This window comes from Schistocerca nitens, chromosome 1, assembly GCF_023898315.1.
Source record: "Schistocerca nitens isolate TAMUIC-IGC-003100 chromosome 1, iqSchNite1.1, whole genome shotgun sequence".
In the NCBI taxonomy this organism is placed as follows: domain Eukaryota; kingdom Metazoa; phylum Arthropoda; class Insecta; order Orthoptera; family Acrididae; genus Schistocerca; species Schistocerca nitens.
The window spans coordinates 662,164,477-662,184,495 of NC_064614.1; the positions used below are offsets into that span (position 1 = coordinate 662,164,477).

The following is a 20,019-nucleotide window of genomic DNA, read 5'->3' on the forward strand; positions in this document are numbered from 1 at the left end:
AAGTTCGGCCACATGTTCTCGCGATGTGATGCCACTGCCATCTGTGGTGACTGTGGCCACCCTCTTTATGTGGGTATCTCTTCGACCCCACTGCCTAACTGTGTAAACTGCTCTGGTATCCATTCTCACCACCCTCCTGAGTGTCCAGTGTACATGAAGGACTAAGAATTCAGGAAATATAGATCATTTACTGTTTCAGCTACTTTGAGGGCTGGAAGAAGTTTGACATACTTCATCCTGTAAATCTCTCCTCTACCATTGCCTCAGTTATGTCTTCCCCTCCTCACCCCTCCCTGTTATCCCCATCCTGCCTCCCTTCCCTTCCCTTTCCTCACCCTCAGTGGCTCCTATCCCTTGCCCTCCAGGAACTCCTCCTCCTCCTCCTCCTCCTCCTTCTCCTCCTCCTCCTCCTCTTTCTCCTTCTCCTCCTCCTCTGCCAGGGAAGACATCCTCTTCTTTGACTCCTGCTAGGGATGGGGCTCCCTCTTGAAACACACCCCTCCCGGGCATTCTTGAAGTATGAAGCTTGCATCCTCGGGTTGGACGAGAGACCCACACTCAGAAGGCCTCAAAGCCACTCGCTCTGTCTGATCCTGACATTGGTGTCACCTATTCCCACTTTCATGTATTTCCTTACTGAAAACGCTTCCTCCCTCCCTCCAAGAGAGAAGCAGCAGCAGCCAAGTCAAAGGACAAGGTTTCTTGGGGGGCTTCGCCCCCTTCTCCTCACTCCAAATCATACCCAGCTTGTATGGATGTCACCCCATCATCGTTGGTGACTACCACTGACAGAGTGACATGACCTCCCCTCGGCTTCTTTGTGTCTCACTTGGACTCTCACCACACGATAATCCTGTGGAAGGGCAACAGATATTATCGTCACCTACCAGAAATACAGCGACTTGTTTCCTTCTGCTCTGCACTTTGTCATGCTCTTCAAGAAACACACTTCCATGATGATCACACTCCAACATTTTGGTTCGCACCGATGTCAGTAGTGACTGGATCCCCCTTCATACCAACCTTCAAGCAATAGTGGTTAGAGCACAAGTGACTCCTGCAATCACCGTTTGCAATGTTTACCACCCTCCAGGTAGACCACTTCCTTTTATTGAACAGTCTACTTTAATACAGTAACTCCTGCCCCCGTATCTCCTCCTTGGGGGCTTCAGTGCACACCAACCCCTGTGTGGGGGAGTGCTACTTCGACAGGTAGGAGTCTATTATAGACTTTGATTTGTGTCTCCTTAGTGATAGTTCACTTACCCACTTCAGTGCTCCTTGTGGCACCTTTACTGCTATCGATCTCACAGTCTCCTCCCTTGCTCTCATGGCTTCTCCACATTGGTCACCCCATGAAGATCTTCGTGACAGTCACTTTCCGGTGATTGTATCATTTCTCTACTGCTGCCAGGCAGACAAGCCCCCACATTGGGCATTCCGCAGGGCCAATTGGCCTTTATATACTTCTGCTGTCCACCTGAACAACTCTCTCTCGAATTACATTGATGCGGTCATGCAGATCTCTCGAATTACATTGATGTGGTCATGCAGATCATCTCTGCCACTATTCTTCATGCTGCTGGCACTGCTGTCCCCCCTATTTACAGGTCCCCTTGTTGTCGACCAGTACCGTGGTGGACCAGGAACATAGCAGTCACTGTCCAGGACCATTGACGAGTGCTGCAGCAATTCAAATGACCCCTTCACTGACCAACCCCCTTGATTTTGAGCATCTCCATGCTAAGACTCGTTACTGTATTAAGCATAGTAAAGAGGAATGCTGGGACCACTATGTTTCTTCCCTGGGGACGTGTGCCTCTTCATCACAGGTTTGGTTCAAGCTGCGTAGCCTTCTGGGTCGCCAGCTGTCCAGGGCCTTACCCTCCAAGGTGCTCTGTGTACTGATCCGTTGGTCCTTGCATAACACCTCGTGACACACTTTGCTACAGCATTGGTGTCCTCCTCCTATCCTGCTACCTTTCTCCAGCAGAAACACTGAGTTGAACAGACCCCCCTGTGTTTCAACCCTCACCAAGCTGAAGCCAATAATGCCCCAGTCCCAGATTCCACCCACAACAAGATGATCCAACCCTCGGATATCATACAGAGGAAACATCTACTCAGGGTCTTCAACAGGGTTCCTCCCCTCACAATGGCACCTTAAGTCTGGGAAGAACCCAATGTCTCTCAACAGCTAACCACCAATTAGCCTGACAAATGTACTTTATAAACTGCTGGAGAGGATATTTAGCTTCCGATTATGTTGGGTATTCGAATCTCGAGTCCTTTTGTTCCCATATCAGTGTGGCTTCCAGAGAGGACGATCTCCAACTGACATTTACTCAGATTGGAAACTGCAATCCAACAGTCTTTTTCTAACCACTGACACCTTGGCACAGTCTTCTTGGACCTACAGAAGGCACATGACACTGCTTGGCACCATCACATTTTAATTACTCTTGATGAATGGTGCTTTTGCAGTTCCCTTCTGATTTTTAACCATGAGTTTTTATCCCATCGTCTCTTCTGGGTTCAAGTTAGCACTTCACTCAGCAGCCCTCAAATTCATTAGAACATTATTCCACAGGGTTCTGTATTAGGTGTCACACTGTTCGTCATAGCCATCAATAGGCTTGTAACCTCTGTTGGGCCTCTGGTTACCCCAGTGTTGTATGTTGATGATTTTTGTGTCTGGTGCAGCTCTCACTTGGTAGCATCTGCTGAGCACTGGCTAAAGGCGCCGTCCGACGGGCCGCTGCATGTGCTGTCTCCCATAGCTTCCAGTTTTGTCCCTCCAAATTACGAAGTATGCATTTTTGTCGTTGTCCCACAGTACACCCAGTTATTTAGGTGACCGGCTCTGAGGTGTTGAAGCACAGTCCCGTTTCTTGGGCTTTCTTTTTGATAAAAAGCTGATGTGGTTCCCCATCTTGCCACCTGAAGACTACATGCATGCAGAATCTCAATGCCCTCTACTTCCTGGCTCACACGTCATGGAGTGCAGACTGCACTACTCTTCTCCATCTTTACTGTACTCTGGTCTTCTCCAGACTAAATTACAGTAGTCAAGTTTATAGCTCAGCGGCTCCTTCCACTCTTAAAATAATTGACCCTGTTCACCACTGTGGGGTGCATCTGGCTATTGGTGCCTTTCGCAGTAGTGCTGTTGAGTCTCGCAGAAGCGGCGATTCCCCCTCTACAGATATGACGGAGCCAACTCCTGGTTTCTTACGTAATCGCCATTCGCGGATTTCCTGACCATGCTGTGCTTCCTGTCTCCTTTGCAAACAAAGGATGTCTCCCTCCTGATCACTGCCCATGAGTGGGATTGCCAGTTGCAATGCGTCTCACTGCCCTCTGTTGCGATCTCCATCTCCACCCACTGGAATGCATACCACGTATTTCCTCTCGTACATCCCATTGAATGGTGCCTAGACCATGGATTAGGACCAACCTATTCCATGATTCTAAGGTCTGTCTCTCCCCTGTAATCTTCCAGCGTCTTGTACGTTCCATCCCTGCAGAGTTCCAGGGTGCTACTTACTTACTTACTTTCCATGTCCGGAACTAGACTTCAGACTTCCAAAAATCAGCAGCAAATATGGCCTTGTCATTTGCGTCCCACAAGTCATTCATTGTGCAGGGCTGGTCTAAATATGGACAGATAAGCAGGTGTTGAGGATCCTGGACAGAACCACACAGACTGTGTGTGTTCTCATTCTCTTTTAGGAAACCCCATTGCTGCAGGTTTGTCTTGCACCACTTTGGCACTTCTACCCTTATACGGTTTAGGGTTATCCAGACTGTGTATGGTAGGTCTCCACCAGGCGCCAGTTCTTATTTTACATCTTTATGGGGGTTTCTCAGGTCGATTTTCCACCTTTTCAAACGATTCTCTGCAGCCGACCCTTCCAGGTGCTACTATCTTCTACATTGGTGGTTCTAAGATGGAAGATAAAGTGGGATATGCTTTCACATCTCCTACTGGCTTAGAACAGCATTTATTGCCGGGATCATGTAGTGCATTCACAGCAGAGCTGCTAGCGATTAACAGGGCCTTCCATTTTGTTACTCAGGTCTCCCTCCACCATATTTTAATATGTACTGACTCAATGAGCAGCCTACAGGCAATAACCCATTGCTACTCTCATCACCTTTTGGTCTCTGCTTTCCATGACCTTCCCTCTGCCCTTGGCTGTGCCGTCTGCTCAGTTGCCTTTCTCTAAGTCCCAAGTCATGTGGGTATCTTAGGGAATGAACTGACTGACTGGCTAGAGAAGCCGATACTTAACCCCCATTCCCTTTCATGATTCTAGCTGTGGATATGCGGATCTACGTCATATCTCTCTTTGCCCAAAAGTGGAATGATATCTGGTGTGCTACTGATCTTGTTAATAAACTCCGCACAGTCAAGGAGACTACTGCAGTTTGGCGCTCATCCTCCTGCCCCTCTTGAAAGGAGTCCACTCACTGTATTAGGCTGTCTATTCATTTGTCATACCAGGCTCACCCATTGTTTCCTCCTGCGCAATGAACCACCCTGACAATATGGTTGTGGAGCCAGACCGATAGTATCCTGTGTTTTAGTGGAATGTACCCTTCTTTTGGACCTTCGTACCGAGTATAGTCTTCCAGATTCCTTAATTTTAATACTAGCAGACAATTCACAGATGGTTGAACTGGTCCTCAGTTTCCTCCATCAAAGTGGTTTTTATTTCCTGATATAAGGTTTTGCTTTACTCTTGGGGCAGGGGCAGGGTGGTTGTGTTTGAGGCCTCTCTTCATGTTTTCTCGGTCTGGGACCCCATGACCATTCCCCCCCTAGAAAGGCTGCTCTTTTTTAGGTTTGGTCCACCCTTCTATGCCCTCTACTGTGTGTGTTTTAACTTTTCGTTTTATAATTTAACTCCTCTGACTGAATCTGTCCTCTTGTTCTGGACCCTCTCTCTTCTGTTAGTAACCTTGAAATCGTGGCACTGATGACCTCGCCATTTGGTCCCATTACCCCTCTCAATTAATAAATCAATCAATTCATCCTTCAGTCCACTTTTCGTTGTCCACTCGTTGCTTCCTGCCTAATTTTCTTTGCTGTTCTACTGAATCTCTAGAACACACACAATCTTTGTCATTCACTTGTCCTTTCAGCAGCAGTGTTAAACTACCTCATAAGGTAGAAGTGTAGTTTGGGATGCGTCCTACAACATTATGAAATTATATAGTCACTCTTTCTACATTTACAACTAAATTGTGTGAACAACTGTGATGTGCACGGTAGATAGTACATCCCACTGTACCAGTTATTAGGGCTTTATCCCATTCCATTTATATTTGGAATGTGGGAAAAATGATTGTGTCTACTGTAATTAATCTAATCTTATTCTCACTGTCCCTATGGGAGCAATATGTAGTTGGTTGTAGTGTATTTGTAGAGTCATCATTTAAAATCGGTTCTTGAAACTTTGTCAGTAGACTTTCTTGGGATAGTTTCTGTCTGTCTTCAAGAGTCTGCTAGCTCACTTCTTTCAACTTCTCATTGACACTCTTCTATGGGTCAGACAATCTGTGACCATTGGTGCTACCTTTCTCTATATACATTCAGTATCCCGTGCTAGTCCTATTAAGTATGTGTCCCACACACTTTAGCGATATTCTAGGTTGTCGCGCGAGTGATTTGTAAGCAGACTCCTTTGTAGACTGATTGCATTTGAAAACTGGGTTAACCCCTTAATGCTGAGTGTTGGGAATTTGCCTCATACCAATGCAGTGCTAATAATTGGAAGGCCAACTGTTTCTGACTGCCAGAAGATACCGATTCTACATGAAGCTGCCAATGCTTCGGACATGTATGCATTCTCCAGAGTGTTTTGGGCTGCTTCTAAAGTGCCACAATATTTTATTTTTATCTTTCATCTAGAAATTTATTCAGTTATTAAGGGGTTAAGCATTTGTGCCTTTGCTGTGCCACTCTCAACTTCAATTCCAGTGCTGTCCATGAGTGACTCGACACTTAACTTTGGTGCCATTAACGGCCTTTACATATGACCAGAATTTCGTTGGGTTTTGTGAAAGATCATTTGACAATTTTCTGCTATATTAGTCATTGAAGGCTGCATTCATTGCTCTCTTGGACTACCAAAAGTGTTTCATTCAGCATCTCTCTATCTACAGCACTATGCTGTTTCATACATATTCTGCAGTAGTCTCTGTTTCTTTAGATGTTTCTTTACAGCTATTGAATACTGTGGAGGAGTTCTTCCATTATGAATTGCACTACTGGGTATATAGCTATCGAGCACATGGTCAACTGTTCTTTTAATCTTGAACCATAGTTCCTCAATATGCTCCTGTTATGAGCTGAAGGTTTCAAATTCCTCATTGAGGTATGAAGCTATTGTTTCTCTGTCTAGTTTGCTGAACAAATAAATCTTTGTTTGTTTTAGTTGTCCTTTGTGTTTGGTATTCATTGTTGCTATAACTGTGTTATGTTGCTATAACTGTGTTATGATCACTGATAACAGTTTCAATGTGTAGTTCCTCAAAGAGGTCTGTCCAGTTTGTTGCCATTAGACGTAATGTATTTGCATCATGAGTGGGGTTCTGAACTATCTGTTGTGGGTAGTTTTCAGAGAAGGCATTTACTAATGTTTCACAAGATGTCCTGTCATGCCTACCACTGACAAAACTACAATTACACCAATTGATTGTTGAATGATTGGAGTATTAGAAAACTTATGTTCAAGTGAACTGAGGGTTTCTGTAAAGTTTTCAGTTACACTGGGAGAAGTATGTTGTGTTTGATAGGACTCTCTTAATTTTTTGCCAACTCTTGATACTGGGTCTTGCTCGAACAATCTCATACGCAGCTTCAACTTCTAGCTCGGTGGATTTGAGTATCTTGTCTGCTTCAACAAATACACCACCTCCATTTCCTGTTTCTCTACCCTTTCAGTACGTGCTTAGGTTGTTCCCAATGGTCTTACTACTGTCAACTTCAGGTTTTAACCAATTTTCTGTGCCAAATATTATGTAAGCTTCAGTGCTTCTAAGGAGCACTCTGAATTCTGGAACTTTGTCACGAATGCTTCAGCAGTTAAGCACTAGGATTTTGATTTAAGCACTAGGATTTTGATACTCTCATCTGTGGGAGTCATTTCTTCGGATCGTACAATGATACTTGTGAGTTTCCCCACAGCTATCTTTATCTGGATTCGAAGGACAGTCACTTGATCTAAAAAATCCTTGTGTACATTCCACACAGCATTAGCTGCTTGGGTAGCTGCATCTGATGTAAAGTGCACACCTGACCTATTTAGGGGGAGCCTATAACTCTCAACCCTATGGCGCAAGTCTAGGAAGTCACAGCCTGTCCTGCTACAGAACTCTCAGAGTCTCTGATTCAATCCTTCCACTCGACTAAGAACCAAGGAGCCACCATCTGTTCTGAGGACAATGCCACAAATAGTTAGCTTCATCGAAACTCCGTGAGCAAGGCTGGTATTCTCAATCCTTTCTGCTAGTCACTGGAATGATTCAAGTTTGACCTCGGAGCCTAGACAACAAGCATTGTGTGTTCCGATGTGTGCCACAATCTGTAGTTGGTTGCATCCTGTTCCCTCAGTGGTTGCTGGAATGGCCTGTTCAATATGTTGAATGAGGCCTTCAAGCATACACACTGAATGTACTTGGTGTTCATTCCCACCCCCTTGCTGCGAGTTCCTTGAGAGGTACCATTATTTGCCGTACATTTGAACTGCCTACAGTTATTAGAGCCCCTACTCTTTTGTGTTTGTCTCATCTTGACAGGGGACAAAGCAGGTTTCCTCAAAACAGGAGAAGTGATTCCCGCTAACTCAGTTTCAGTCTCAGTGATAGTATGACATGATGAGTCATTTTTGGTCCCTGTCTAGCCTGTAATGGACGTGTAGACCTCACATTGACATGTGTCTCATTGTGAAGTCGACAGGTAATAATGATGGGGCTTATATTATCTGCAGGAGAGTGTGTCCACAGGAGAGGACAGTACTTATGGTGTATCTGATATCCCAGGTGCACAATTCTTGGTAGTCCTCCCAACACACCCATTTGCAGCAGGTTCTAATTGCTTGACAGTTGCTAGGGCAATTTCCAGCTGCTTATGAATAGTAACCAACTCATCCTCAGCCTGAGAACAGCAAAAACAGTGGGGCTGCATTATGCCTGGTGCAGTATTTTACAGAACAGTTAACAATTTATGTCTGGTGCAGTATTTTGTAGAATAGTTAACAATTTACTTAACTTTATACTAAGCTTGCTGATTCTCTTTTAATTTATGAGTTTGATTTGCTACAAATATCATCAGCAGTCTTTTGGAATATAAGTAACTTATAGTGAAAAATGAGATATCTGTTACGAAATCAGAGAACTTGGTAAGTTTTACTATTTCTGTGAGCCTTTTTCATGTTGTGGTTATTAATAAAGTTCGATAATAACATTATTTTATGATAATTGTAGACAATATACATTCTTATTAAAAGAGAGCTAATATCAAGCTATGTTACTTATTAATGGCAACTGTTGATCACAAACAATGATTTCTTATGAAATAGGTTATGCAAAGCACTCGTAATTGTGATAATCTTTGCAAGCGTCCGAAATATCACAGCATATACCTTTTTCACATGACTGTCTGACAAAATCTTGGAACTGTTAGTTGTGAACAAGATTATTGTGACCAAGATATTGAAAAGCGCAGTCAATCTTACAGCTGGCGATATAGCACATCATAATATAACATTTTCCTGGAAGACTCATGTTATGTTTACTATTGATGATTTAATACTATACAGTACATCTTGACACCAGCATAAGTTTTGGTTGAAATAGCACAAACAAATTTCAATTTTATGTCAAATATTTGCACCTAAGTTTTCGAAGTGAATTTATAATGCATGTGATTTTATTCTAAGACAAAGGAAGTATTGGGAGCTGGCTTATATACTTAAGTAAATAAATGTGCAAATTGCGTGGGTTAGCTGGTTTTGTGTCTCCTTCAGTATATATTGCAAAAAGGCATGAAATATGAGAGCACAACAGATGCACATTCACTTGGGGCTGCTATCGATCTCATGCTACCCTACTTAACCTTGAAAAGTATCACTTATCTTCATTACACACTTCAAAACTAAGCATGCTAAGTTTCCACTATACACAATAAAATGTTACACATTCCTCAAAATCAGAAATCCTGCCTACAGTTAAGTAATCTCTGAATCATATTTCTACGTGACCTATCTAAAACGACAGAACATGTCCACATTCACTTTAAACCTGTAACTACCTACATCACGGTCACTCATCATCAATATTTCCTTCATGGTTCCTGCACTAAACATAACCTTTCTAATCGATTATATCTTATCACAGCATTGGAAGTCAATTACTTAAAGTACAGTACAAGAATTCATCAGGAAGAACATAAACTCGAACTATGCCAAGAAAATCCATGGTAATGGCTCCAAAATAAGGTTTGTAATCGTAAGTCTAGAAACTACAGCTTAAATCTGGAATTCCAGCACTACGCAGTCCTCTATACCACCATCGCACCCACAATCATCTTATCTCTCTCCTCCCCCCCCCCTCCCCCTCCCCCTCCCCCTGCCCTGTCTAACCTCCTGAGTGCACCTACCTGCCCTACCCTCTCTCCTCCTCATCCCAGTATGCTCCCACAAACAGCAATTTACCACCACCCCTCCTACCCTGCTATCCCCCCTCCCCACCCCACCCCTCCTCCTTTCTCCCACCACCTGTTTGTGTGTGTGTGTGTGTGTGTGTGTGTGTGTGTGTGTGTGTGTGTGTGTGTGTGTGTGTTCTATCTCTGACAAATGCCTTATTGGCTGAAAGTTCATTTTCTGACTCTCTTTTTGTTGTGCCTCAGTATATACATGTCATAGGTGTATTTTACAGTACTTTTGAATTTATGTAATGATATTCCATACCTTCATAGCAGAGGTGAATGTTTTATATTGATTGCTAAGATAATTTACACTCTGTTTCCTGTGTCACTTACTAAGGAAACGTATTAGCTTGCCTTGCCCTACTTAGTATCCCTTTTAGCACTGATAGTTAATGATGCTACAGCTACCAAAAGGTACTTACTCAGCCCTCTATGTTTGAATAAGAGAATTGAGATCTGTTAGTTACTAAGAGTTGTGAGATGTGTAACCTTCAGGATTTGGTTCTCTAACGGTTTACGGCCATTCTCAGAAAAGTTGCTCAGAACTGTCTCACATTGCTAAGTATACCATTGTTGCAGATGTGGGCGACAAACCTAGAGTATGTTAACCTTCTGAGGATTTTTAAAAATTTGTGGATAGGGACAAGCCCTTAGCTATCAACATCCATGGAGTCAGCATCGTAGAGGGGGCCTAAAAGTGACAGATTGTAATCTGTGCCAGGGAAAAAATCTCTTGATTTTAATCGGTTGGCACTGGTGCTGCGTCTTGTGTATTTCATGAAAATCAAAATCGCAAGTGGACATCAGTGCGTCACTCTCAACTTTTAACTTAAAACATAAATTTTATAACCTGCATTACTATTCTTCATATGTGATGAATACATAGAAGACCATAAGAACAGGTAAAAGGGAAAAGAACTGGAAAGGTCAATGTCCAGTAACTTGATGTAAGGAAGAAGGAAAAAAATCCTCACATTGTCAAAAGACATGCGTATGTTGCACATCAGATTACCTTATACAACACAAGACCGACACATCCTCCAAAAGAATCAAATCTAATATCCAACAGCCCTCTCCGAAAAGCAGTAAACACTTGAATGTAGCTTCTCTTCTCCAACTGATTTAAATACTGTGTTATGACACTGAAAATCAAATTGGTTGTGCAGGTGCAGCATTGCCAACATAGACATAAAGTGTATTCTAAGTTTGCTGTTTGATGATCAATCTGGAAAAATGGGGGAAAAAAACCTAAATCAACAAGTGTTATACAAGAATTTATCAAGTTTTGAAGTTTATAGACGTCATGATGTTACTCTGTTCATGATAATGATGCAACAACAGCCCTGACATTATCTTGACTTGTTGACTCGTGCAGTACACTACTACTCCCTACATTTTATGACAGCCACGTGACGTACGTGCATAATCTGCAAAGTGCTGAATAGGTCCATAAGCACAAACTCGTTAACTGGAAGAAGCTGACTTTCATATTCCAGTAATACACATTTTGAACATTCCAATCATCAAATGTCCTGGAACATCATGTTGCACTTGGATATAAAAGTTACATGTTGTAGTCGTAACAATTCTAAGCCGAGTCTGGTTATGATCATTATTTATTTATTTATTTATTGTTCCGTGGGACCAAATTAAGGAGAAGTCTCCATGGTCATGGAACGAGTCAATACATGAAATTATAACACGATATTAGAAACAGATAAAATGAAATATAAAAAAAACATATTCAGCTGACAAGTCGTAAGTTTAAATAAAGAAAGTCAACAATGTAACACTGGAATTTGCTTAATTTTCTACTCTTCCAGGAGCTCCTCAACAGAATAGGAGGAGTGAGCCATGAGGAAACTCTTCAGTTTAGACTTAAAAGAGTTTGGGCTACTGCTAAGATTTTTGAGTTCTTATGGTAGCTTATTGAAAATGGATGCAGCAGAATACTGCACTCCTTTCTGCACAAGAGTCAAGGAAGTGCATTCCACATGCAGATTTGATTTCTGCCTAGTATTAACTGAGTGAAAGCTGCTAACTCTTGGGAATAGGCTAATATTGCTAACAACAAACGACATTAAAGAAAATATATTCTGTGGGCAATGTCAGAATTCCCAGACTATTGAATAGGGGTCGACAAGAGGTTCTCGAACTTATACCACATATAGCTCGAACAGTCCGTTTTTGAGCCAAAAATACCCTTTTTGAATCAGAAGAATTACCCCAAAAAAATAATACCATACGACATAAGCGTATGAAAATATGCGAAGTAGACTACTTTTCGTGTTGAAGTGTCACTTATTTCAGATACTGTTTTAGTGGTAAATAAAGCAGCATTTAGTTTCTGAACAAGATCCTGGACATGGGCTTTCCACAACTGCTTACTATCTATCCAAACGCCTAGGAACTTGAACTGTTCCGTCTCGCTTATAATATGCCCATTCTGTCTGATCAAAATATCGGTTCTTGTTGAATTGTGAGTTAGAAACTGTAAAAACTGAGTCTTACTGTGATATAGCATCAAATTATTTTCCACAAGCCACGAACTTATTTCATGAGCTACATTATTACACACAAGATCCTTCACTATCAAGCTGGTGTCATCAGCAAACAGAAATATTTTTGAATCACCTATACTAGAAGGCATATAATTTATATAAATACGAAACAGCAGTGGCCCCAGCACCGACCCGACCCTTGGGGAACGCCCCACTTAACAGTGCCCCATTGGGACTGAACATCACTACCACTCTCAATATTGCGGAGAATTACCTTCTGCTTTCTGTTCTTAAAGTAAGAGGCGAACCAATTGTAAGCTACTCCCCTTACTCCATAATGGACCAACATCTGCAGTAATACTTTGTGCTCAACACAGTCAAAAGCCTTCATTAAATCAAAGAAAACACCTAGCGTTCGCAACCTTTTATTTAATCCGTCCAAAACCTCACAGAGAAAAGAGAATATAGCATTTTCAGTTGTTAAACCATTTCTAAAACCAAACTGAACATTTGACAGCAAATTATGTGAATTTAAATTCTCCAGTAACCTTGTATATACAACCTTCTCGATAACTTTAGCAAACACCGATGGCATAGAAATAGGTCTAAAATTGTCAACATTATCAATGTCTCCCTTTTCATAAAGTGGCTTCACTACCGAGTACTTTAATCGGTCAGGAAACCAACCACTCCTAAAGGAAAAGTTACAGATATGGCTAAGTACTGGGCTAACATACATAGAACAATACTTCAGTATTCTGCTAGATACCCCATCGTATCCATGAGAGTTCTTGGTCTTTAGTGATTTAATTATTAACTCAATCTCCCTCTTGTCAGTATCATGGAGGAGCATTTCAGGTAACAGTCTTGGAACACTTTTTTCTAAGAGTGCTATATGATTCCCTGTTGGGACTAGGTTTCTATTTAGTTCACCTGCCATATTCAGAAAGTGATTATTAATAGTGTACATATATGCGACTTATCAGTAACACGGACATTCCCACTACGCACTGATTCTATATCCTCGACCTGTCTCTGCAGACCAGCCACTTCCTTTACGACTGACCATATGGTTTTAATTTTATCCTGAGACTTAGCTATTCTATCTGCATACCACATACTTTTTGCCTTCCTAATAACATTTTTAAGCACCTTACAATACTGTTTGTAATGGGCTGCTGCATTTAGATTCTGACTGTTTCAAACGTTTTGATATAATTGCCACTTTGTTCTACAAGATATTCTTATCCCTCTAGTCAGCCACCCAGGCTGCCTGTTTGTGCTAGTACCCTGTTTTGAACGTTCTAATGGAAAGCAAATTTCAAAGAGCATGAGAAATGTCTTGAGAAAAGCATTATATTTATCGTCTACTGTATCAGCGCTATAAACATCTTGCCACTCTTGTTCCTTGATAAGGTTTACAAAGGTCTCTACAGCAACTGTATCAGCTTTCCTAAACAGCTGATGACTATATTTAACACGTGTTGCAGCACAAAAACCTTTTAGAGTTAAAATTTGGGCATCATGATCTGAAAGGCCATTCACCCTTTTGCTAACAGAATGCCCTTCTAGTAATGAGGAATGAACAAAAATGTTGTCTATGGTTGTTCTACTGTTCCCTTGCACTCTCGTTGGAAGGAATACGGTTTGCATAAGATTATATGAATTAAAGAGGTCTACCAGCATCCTCTTCCTTGCACAATCACTTATATAATTAATATTGAAGTCACCACATAGAACTAACTTTTTGTATTTCCTATAAAGTGAACCAAGAACCTCCTCTAGCTTTAGCAAAAATGTTGTGAAATCGGAGTCTGGGGATCTATAAATAACAACAGTTAGGAGTTTAGCTCCGTTAAATTTAACCACACCTGCACAACATTCAAACACCTTTTCAGTGCAGTACTTTGAAACATCAATTGACTCAAATGGGATGCTGTTTTTCACATACATGGCTACTCCCTCACACCACAAAGAGCTCCTCGAAAAGCTGCCAGCCAACCTGTATCCTGGTAAAGGAAGCCTCTGAATTATCTCCTTATTTAAGGAGTGTTCAGATATACCAATAATTTCGGAGTCAACATCTATAAGCAGTTCACTAACTTTATCTGTAATATCTTGTATATTTTGATGAAATATACAAATTCCCTCATTACTCGGATACCTAAGCTGTGTCAAAAGTGGTTCCTTTGTTAGAGAGACTTCCCTTAAGCAGGAATACCTATCAGCTGACTTCAATCTAAAACAGTTGACGAAGTCCTTGCATCTTCGAATTAAGGGTGACAACAGACTGCATTCACAAACTGCTGTACGTAGTATCTTCCGAATACTGTCACTATTTTATAATTCAGTGCAGAGAAACCATTCCTCACAAAGGAGGGAGACAACAGTGAATTGATTATGAAAGGGAGGTACGTTGCTAAGTTTATCAAAATACTGTACAACTGTTATTCAATTTTCAACATTATTTAAACCAGTTGTACTCGTTTGTATTTAAGAAAATAAATATGTTTTGAAGCTTCCATGTAGTTTAGCAAATTAAGATATTTGAAGGATTATAGTGGGTTCTTTATTGGACCTCTTACTGTGTGTCAAACTTTGTAATGACCATTCTGCCCTAGCAGTCGTTCAGTAGTTACTGGACAGCAGAACAGTGAAGATGAGCTACAACAATCAGATTTGTAGAGTTAGGGGCAGGTTACGTGAAGAAAGAGCAGCTTATACAGTACCATGTACATTGTAACAAATATGAGTAAATGTGAGGTCTGTTCAAAAAATTCCAGAACTTTGTCCACAAAATTTTTCTGCACCAGCCTTTTACTTGTTGTGTGTGGCCTCCTTTGAAATACTCTCCTCCACAATTGACACACCACTCCCATCGCCATTTCCATCTGTGAATTTTCTTTTATCTTGTCTATGTTTCAAATCTTTGTCCTTTTAGTATCTCCACATCATAACGGTAGACCCACGTCTCATCACCAGTTAAGATTTTCTTAAGAAACATATTGTTCTCATTTGTGCAAACCAAAAGCTTTTCACGGATTGGGAGGCAAAGGTCTTTCTGGTCTTTACTTATGAACTGTGGGGTGAACTAGGCAGCAACACGATGTGTTCCAAGATTCTGTGTTGAGATTTCATGACATAATCCAGCTGAAATGTTACATTCTTCTGCTATCTCTCAGGCAGTTAGTCTTTGATTGACATGCACAATTTTGTTGACGTTCCTGACATGAATGTCATCGGTGGACGTCAAAGGGCATCCTGAGCAAGACTTCCTGCATCATTTGGTGTGTCTCTGTGAAGGTTTTCTTGGGTTTCACACAAAACTTAATGCAGACATGTTGCTCTCTCGAAATTCACTAACTGTTTGACAAAATGTTCTATTCAATACAGCACTGAGCAATAACTAATAACAAGTACAAAACTTGCGACAGTTACACATTAAAGACAGAAATGTACAGGGATGTCAACCACATTTCGCTCCCAACACATCATTGGCGTGAAGTTATGAATGTTCCACAATTTTTTTTAACTGACCTCATACATTATAGATTTGTATTTTCCACAAAGGAAAGGAATTAAACGATTGCTTGGATAGAAAATTTATTGTGTGTTAGTAATTTCATGTGGCCCCTTGAAAGCGGTTGCAAATTGCAGTGTCTGTGATAAATATGCTCTTTGAACTTGATGTTGTTGGTTGTTCAAAATCGTCATAAAATGACACTTCAAGATTGCATCATTTCTCATCAAACAGAAAATATATATGCAAATGCATTCAGCTGTTTTCATTGAAAATTGTTGTTATTATAAGTCATACGTTTTATTAAAAAAAAAACTGATATTTTTGCATGGTCAACAGATGTGCAGTAGCTACCTACCATATTTTCTTTTGCTGCCTGAGATCACTCATTGATGCACAGGTTGAGTAGTCAAAACTGGAAAAAGAGTTCGTGTGTTTCACAATAATTAGATGTGTCGATACGTTGCATTTTAACTTTGCCGCCTACAGAAACTGAAAATGAGGTGAACCTGAAAATTGTTACAAAGATTGCTCAATAACATTCTAATGTTCTATTTTGTGTTGAACATCCCATAAATTACCCTCTCCCCTCCCTTGTGCAGGACTTTGCATATTTTATTTAATAAAGATGTGAGTATTTGTGTATTCTGAAAAGTTTTTTCATTAACTGGTGAATGTGGGGGGGGGGGGGGGAAGACAAATTTTTAGATTTTGCATATAGTTTGGAGAAAAAAATCCATCACAACTGAATTGGAATGAACAGAAAAGGCCATTTTTGTGAGTATTGAGAAAATGTGAAATAATTGTATTCACTTATTGTCTCTGTTGTTGTTAATGAGGGTATATAGTACACAATTCTCTTGACCTCTCGTGACTGGAATTGTTAAAACTCTGTAGAAACCCTATAAGCTGCAGTTTTGGCTGCAAACTGAGAACAGCTAAAGTGGCATGACCTCTAAGTAGACAGTGATTTCATAATTTTGGTGTAAAAATAGTCGACCTTTTAAAGTTCAGTTAATTTTATACCCTAAGGTTGTTTCATGGAGTAAGAGCCCCACCAGGATATACAAATATTTTCATTTATTCGCCAAAAAAAGTCAATTTATCAATGTAATCTGATGGCAGTGGAAGTTATTCATCAGGGTATCAAATTACTTAACTATATGTTTTACTCCAACCAACATTTCCACCCTTCTATGTCTATTGGAATACTCCTGGAACTTAACACTTCAACACTTTTTGCCGTACACATTGTTCTATATTTCTGATGCAAAACAGTTCCTCTGTTATCAGAAAATGTTATCCATTTAGAAAAATTGTCGAGGGGGGGGGGGTGAGCATACATATGCATATGTACAATTTTTCTTATTGTTATTAATTTTTAGTTGCAGGAAGGTCTCGAACCTTCTCGCCAGCGATGGTTTTTTGGTGGGAAACTCCTTGGTGACAAGCTTCGCATTGAAGAGACGAAAGTTTTACCTGGATATGTTGTGCAAGTAATTGTCAATAATGACCAGACATCTGCTGCAGAGACTTGAACTGTATCTTCAAAGTGACCTTTTCATTTTTAAAAAGGAGTTTAGATTTGTTATAATGGTTGGCATAAAAGAACAATGACTGTTATTTCCTAATAGATATGTACATGTGTGTATGTGAGGTATAAAGGTGTGTCTAATATGAAAACGGGTGTATATTGTTTACTAATCACATCTGTAAGTTGTGTAATGTTGTGAATTTTCTAAAAACTGCAATTATATTGCATTCTTCTTGCACAGAAGTCTCAGTTTTTATCGGCCTTATTTTAATGGTATACTAAAGAGGCAGAAAATACTGTGATAATGGATACTCACAAAATACCATGCACAGAGGAACATTGTGAGTCCTTTATTTCACAATGAAACTCCATTTTCTCTTTGCTAAGTTTGTAGTTTCAAATTTTATTCTGCAGACAGAGTGTAATTAACAGATTCACTGTATCAGACAGCAAAACTTGCTTTTCCAACAAGCACTGTTTCCAGCAGTAGTAATTGTTCTAGTCTTAATATTTCTTAGTGTTGCTTTCATAAACTACTGACAGTGAATATGAATAGTTTTATCACTTCGTTGCTTTTGGAGCTGATTATTCTGAGACTTTATTTTTGTTACAGTGTTAATATTTTTTCCTGTTTTACATGGTGCAGGGATTTGTCGTTTCACAATTGCTGATTATAAATTAGCATTTCATAGGTATTATTTGTGTCAGAAGCCTCTCATCATAATACGTGTCTCATTAGACATGTTTGAAAATATTACAGAGGGTTCTGTAGTTTTCTGTGATGATTTCATGTTTGGTCATATATAATAGCATAAAACTATTTCAGTCATTGCTTTTTATCTATGCAGAAGCAAGGTTTTGATTTATGCAAGAGCAAAGAAGTCTGTGTTCAGATCAGTGCCAAACAAGCATTCCAATCAATATTACACAGTTTTTGTGCCTAAGAAATAAATGTAAATACAGCTGTGTCTGTTTATGTTTAAAACTAGACTGAAACAGATGCTCTCCTTAGTATGGCTGCATTGAAATTTAGGTGTCAGGTTCAAAACCTGTTTCTGACAAGATTTCAGTTTTTAATTTTTGGAAGAAAATTACATTCCTCTCGTCATAACTAAGAGTGACAAAATATGGAAGGAAAAACTGTTGATGGAAAAAAATTATTTACTTATTTTTTGATTTGTGTGTGGTTTTCAAAAGTGCAGTGATGTACAGTTGTTGGAAGTGACAAATAATGCACAGTTGAGTTTGACTTGCTTGTCACAGGAGAAACAGAAGTTCTTCCTAGTTTGTCACTTTCAGAACTTTTGAGAAACCACTAAGGAATAACCACCCACAATGCCATTTATAATGTAATTAGTGGCATTTTCCTTTCCCAGCTTGCTGTGTTTGTTATGAGGAGGATGGCAATTTGGCAAAATAATGAGTTACAATAAGGGCTCGCCAAGTTAAAAGATCTTTTATTTTTAATGATGTACTTACATTTTGAGTATCACTTCTGTACATTGCAGTTTCTCAGGTAATTTTATCTTTGTAACTGTGGCATGTAACATAAATTTCGTAAATAAATTATTTACTGAATGCCCTCACTACTGAAAATCTTATTTATGACATGCACAAATAGTGGATAACTGTCATGTAGAAAGTGGTACTACTGCTGAGACTGAGAGGGAACATTTTCCTTATACTGTTTGTTGTGAATATTTGCTACACCATTATTATTTTTAATTTATTAGATTCTTAGTTTATGGCTATATTGTTCTCTTGTGCTCTGTTATTTGTGTAAGTGGTAAAATGATCTTCACAAATGTAACATTCATTATATTATTATTGTGGTATCTTCTCTATTAATCTTTTCCTCGACACATATGTGAATGAGTGGAAAGACTGGGGAAAGGGGAGGGGAGTCAAGATTCTCAGTGATTGTAAGTACTTTCTTGCGGCATTCAGAAATATTGGGTTTGTTTAATTTTAATACCTCAGTACAAAATGTTTTCTGTATCATTTATAAAGCTATGTAATTTAATAGTATTTATTTAGCAAAGATTGTGGAGCATTGATATATTTTGTTACTCATTTTCCTGTCATTTATTAGCGCTTCAATAAACTATTAAATGTAGAACTCTTTTTTTTTAATATTTTTGAAGAATATCAGAAAAATGGCGCAAAAATTAGTTACTTCAGAAATACAGCGCGAAATTTAGTAACTTCATTACATTTTTGTAATATACTTTGTTGATTTTTGACACTTCTACTATGAAGATATTTTATTTATTTCATTTTGGTACATCATAAATCTTTAATTTGAGCTTTCACTGAAAGGAAAACCTTATGAGTGGCTGATGCACATTTGCTCAGAACTAAGTTAAGTGGTACCCACTTTGTCTGAGGAGGAAATGCCTCATTTTCTCCTTAAATAAAGCAGGACCCCACTTAATATGCTTTGAGTGCCCTGCCCATGCCCTGCCTCCTCCCCCTCTCCAATCTCATGCAACTGTTTCCTCTCCCTTTCTCTCAAGAAAAAGAAGTAACCTATGGCTATGAAAAATAGATGTACTGCCATTTATTATCTGTGTATGTGCCAGTTGGCTGTAAAGGGAATCGTTCCTCCTCAAGGTAAGTACTGGATAATCTGTCTCCTTGTGAATAGAATAAGTTTCTGGAGCAAATTGTTGTTGTTACTTTTCTATTCTGTAATGGTTTTCATACTAATATTGTGAACATTAAAACAATTACAGAAAGCTTCTGAACA

General features: G+C 39.8%; 1 protein-coding gene across 1 annotated transcript in view; it reads left to right on the forward strand.

Annotated features, from left to right (window-relative positions):
• LOC126259189 (ubiquitin domain-containing protein 1) overlaps positions 1–19,389 on the forward strand; it is a 66,548-nt gene extending 47,159 nt beyond the window's left edge. Inside the window, exon 5 of the mRNA XM_049955776.1 lies at positions 17,122–19,389. Within this exon, the coding sequence (XP_049811733.1) occupies positions 17,122–17,274 (153 nt within the window). The 3' untranslated portion in view covers positions 17,275–19,389. The remainder of the gene's footprint in view (positions 1–17,121) is intronic.
• The last annotated feature ends 630 nt before the right edge of the window (positions 19,390–20,019 follow it).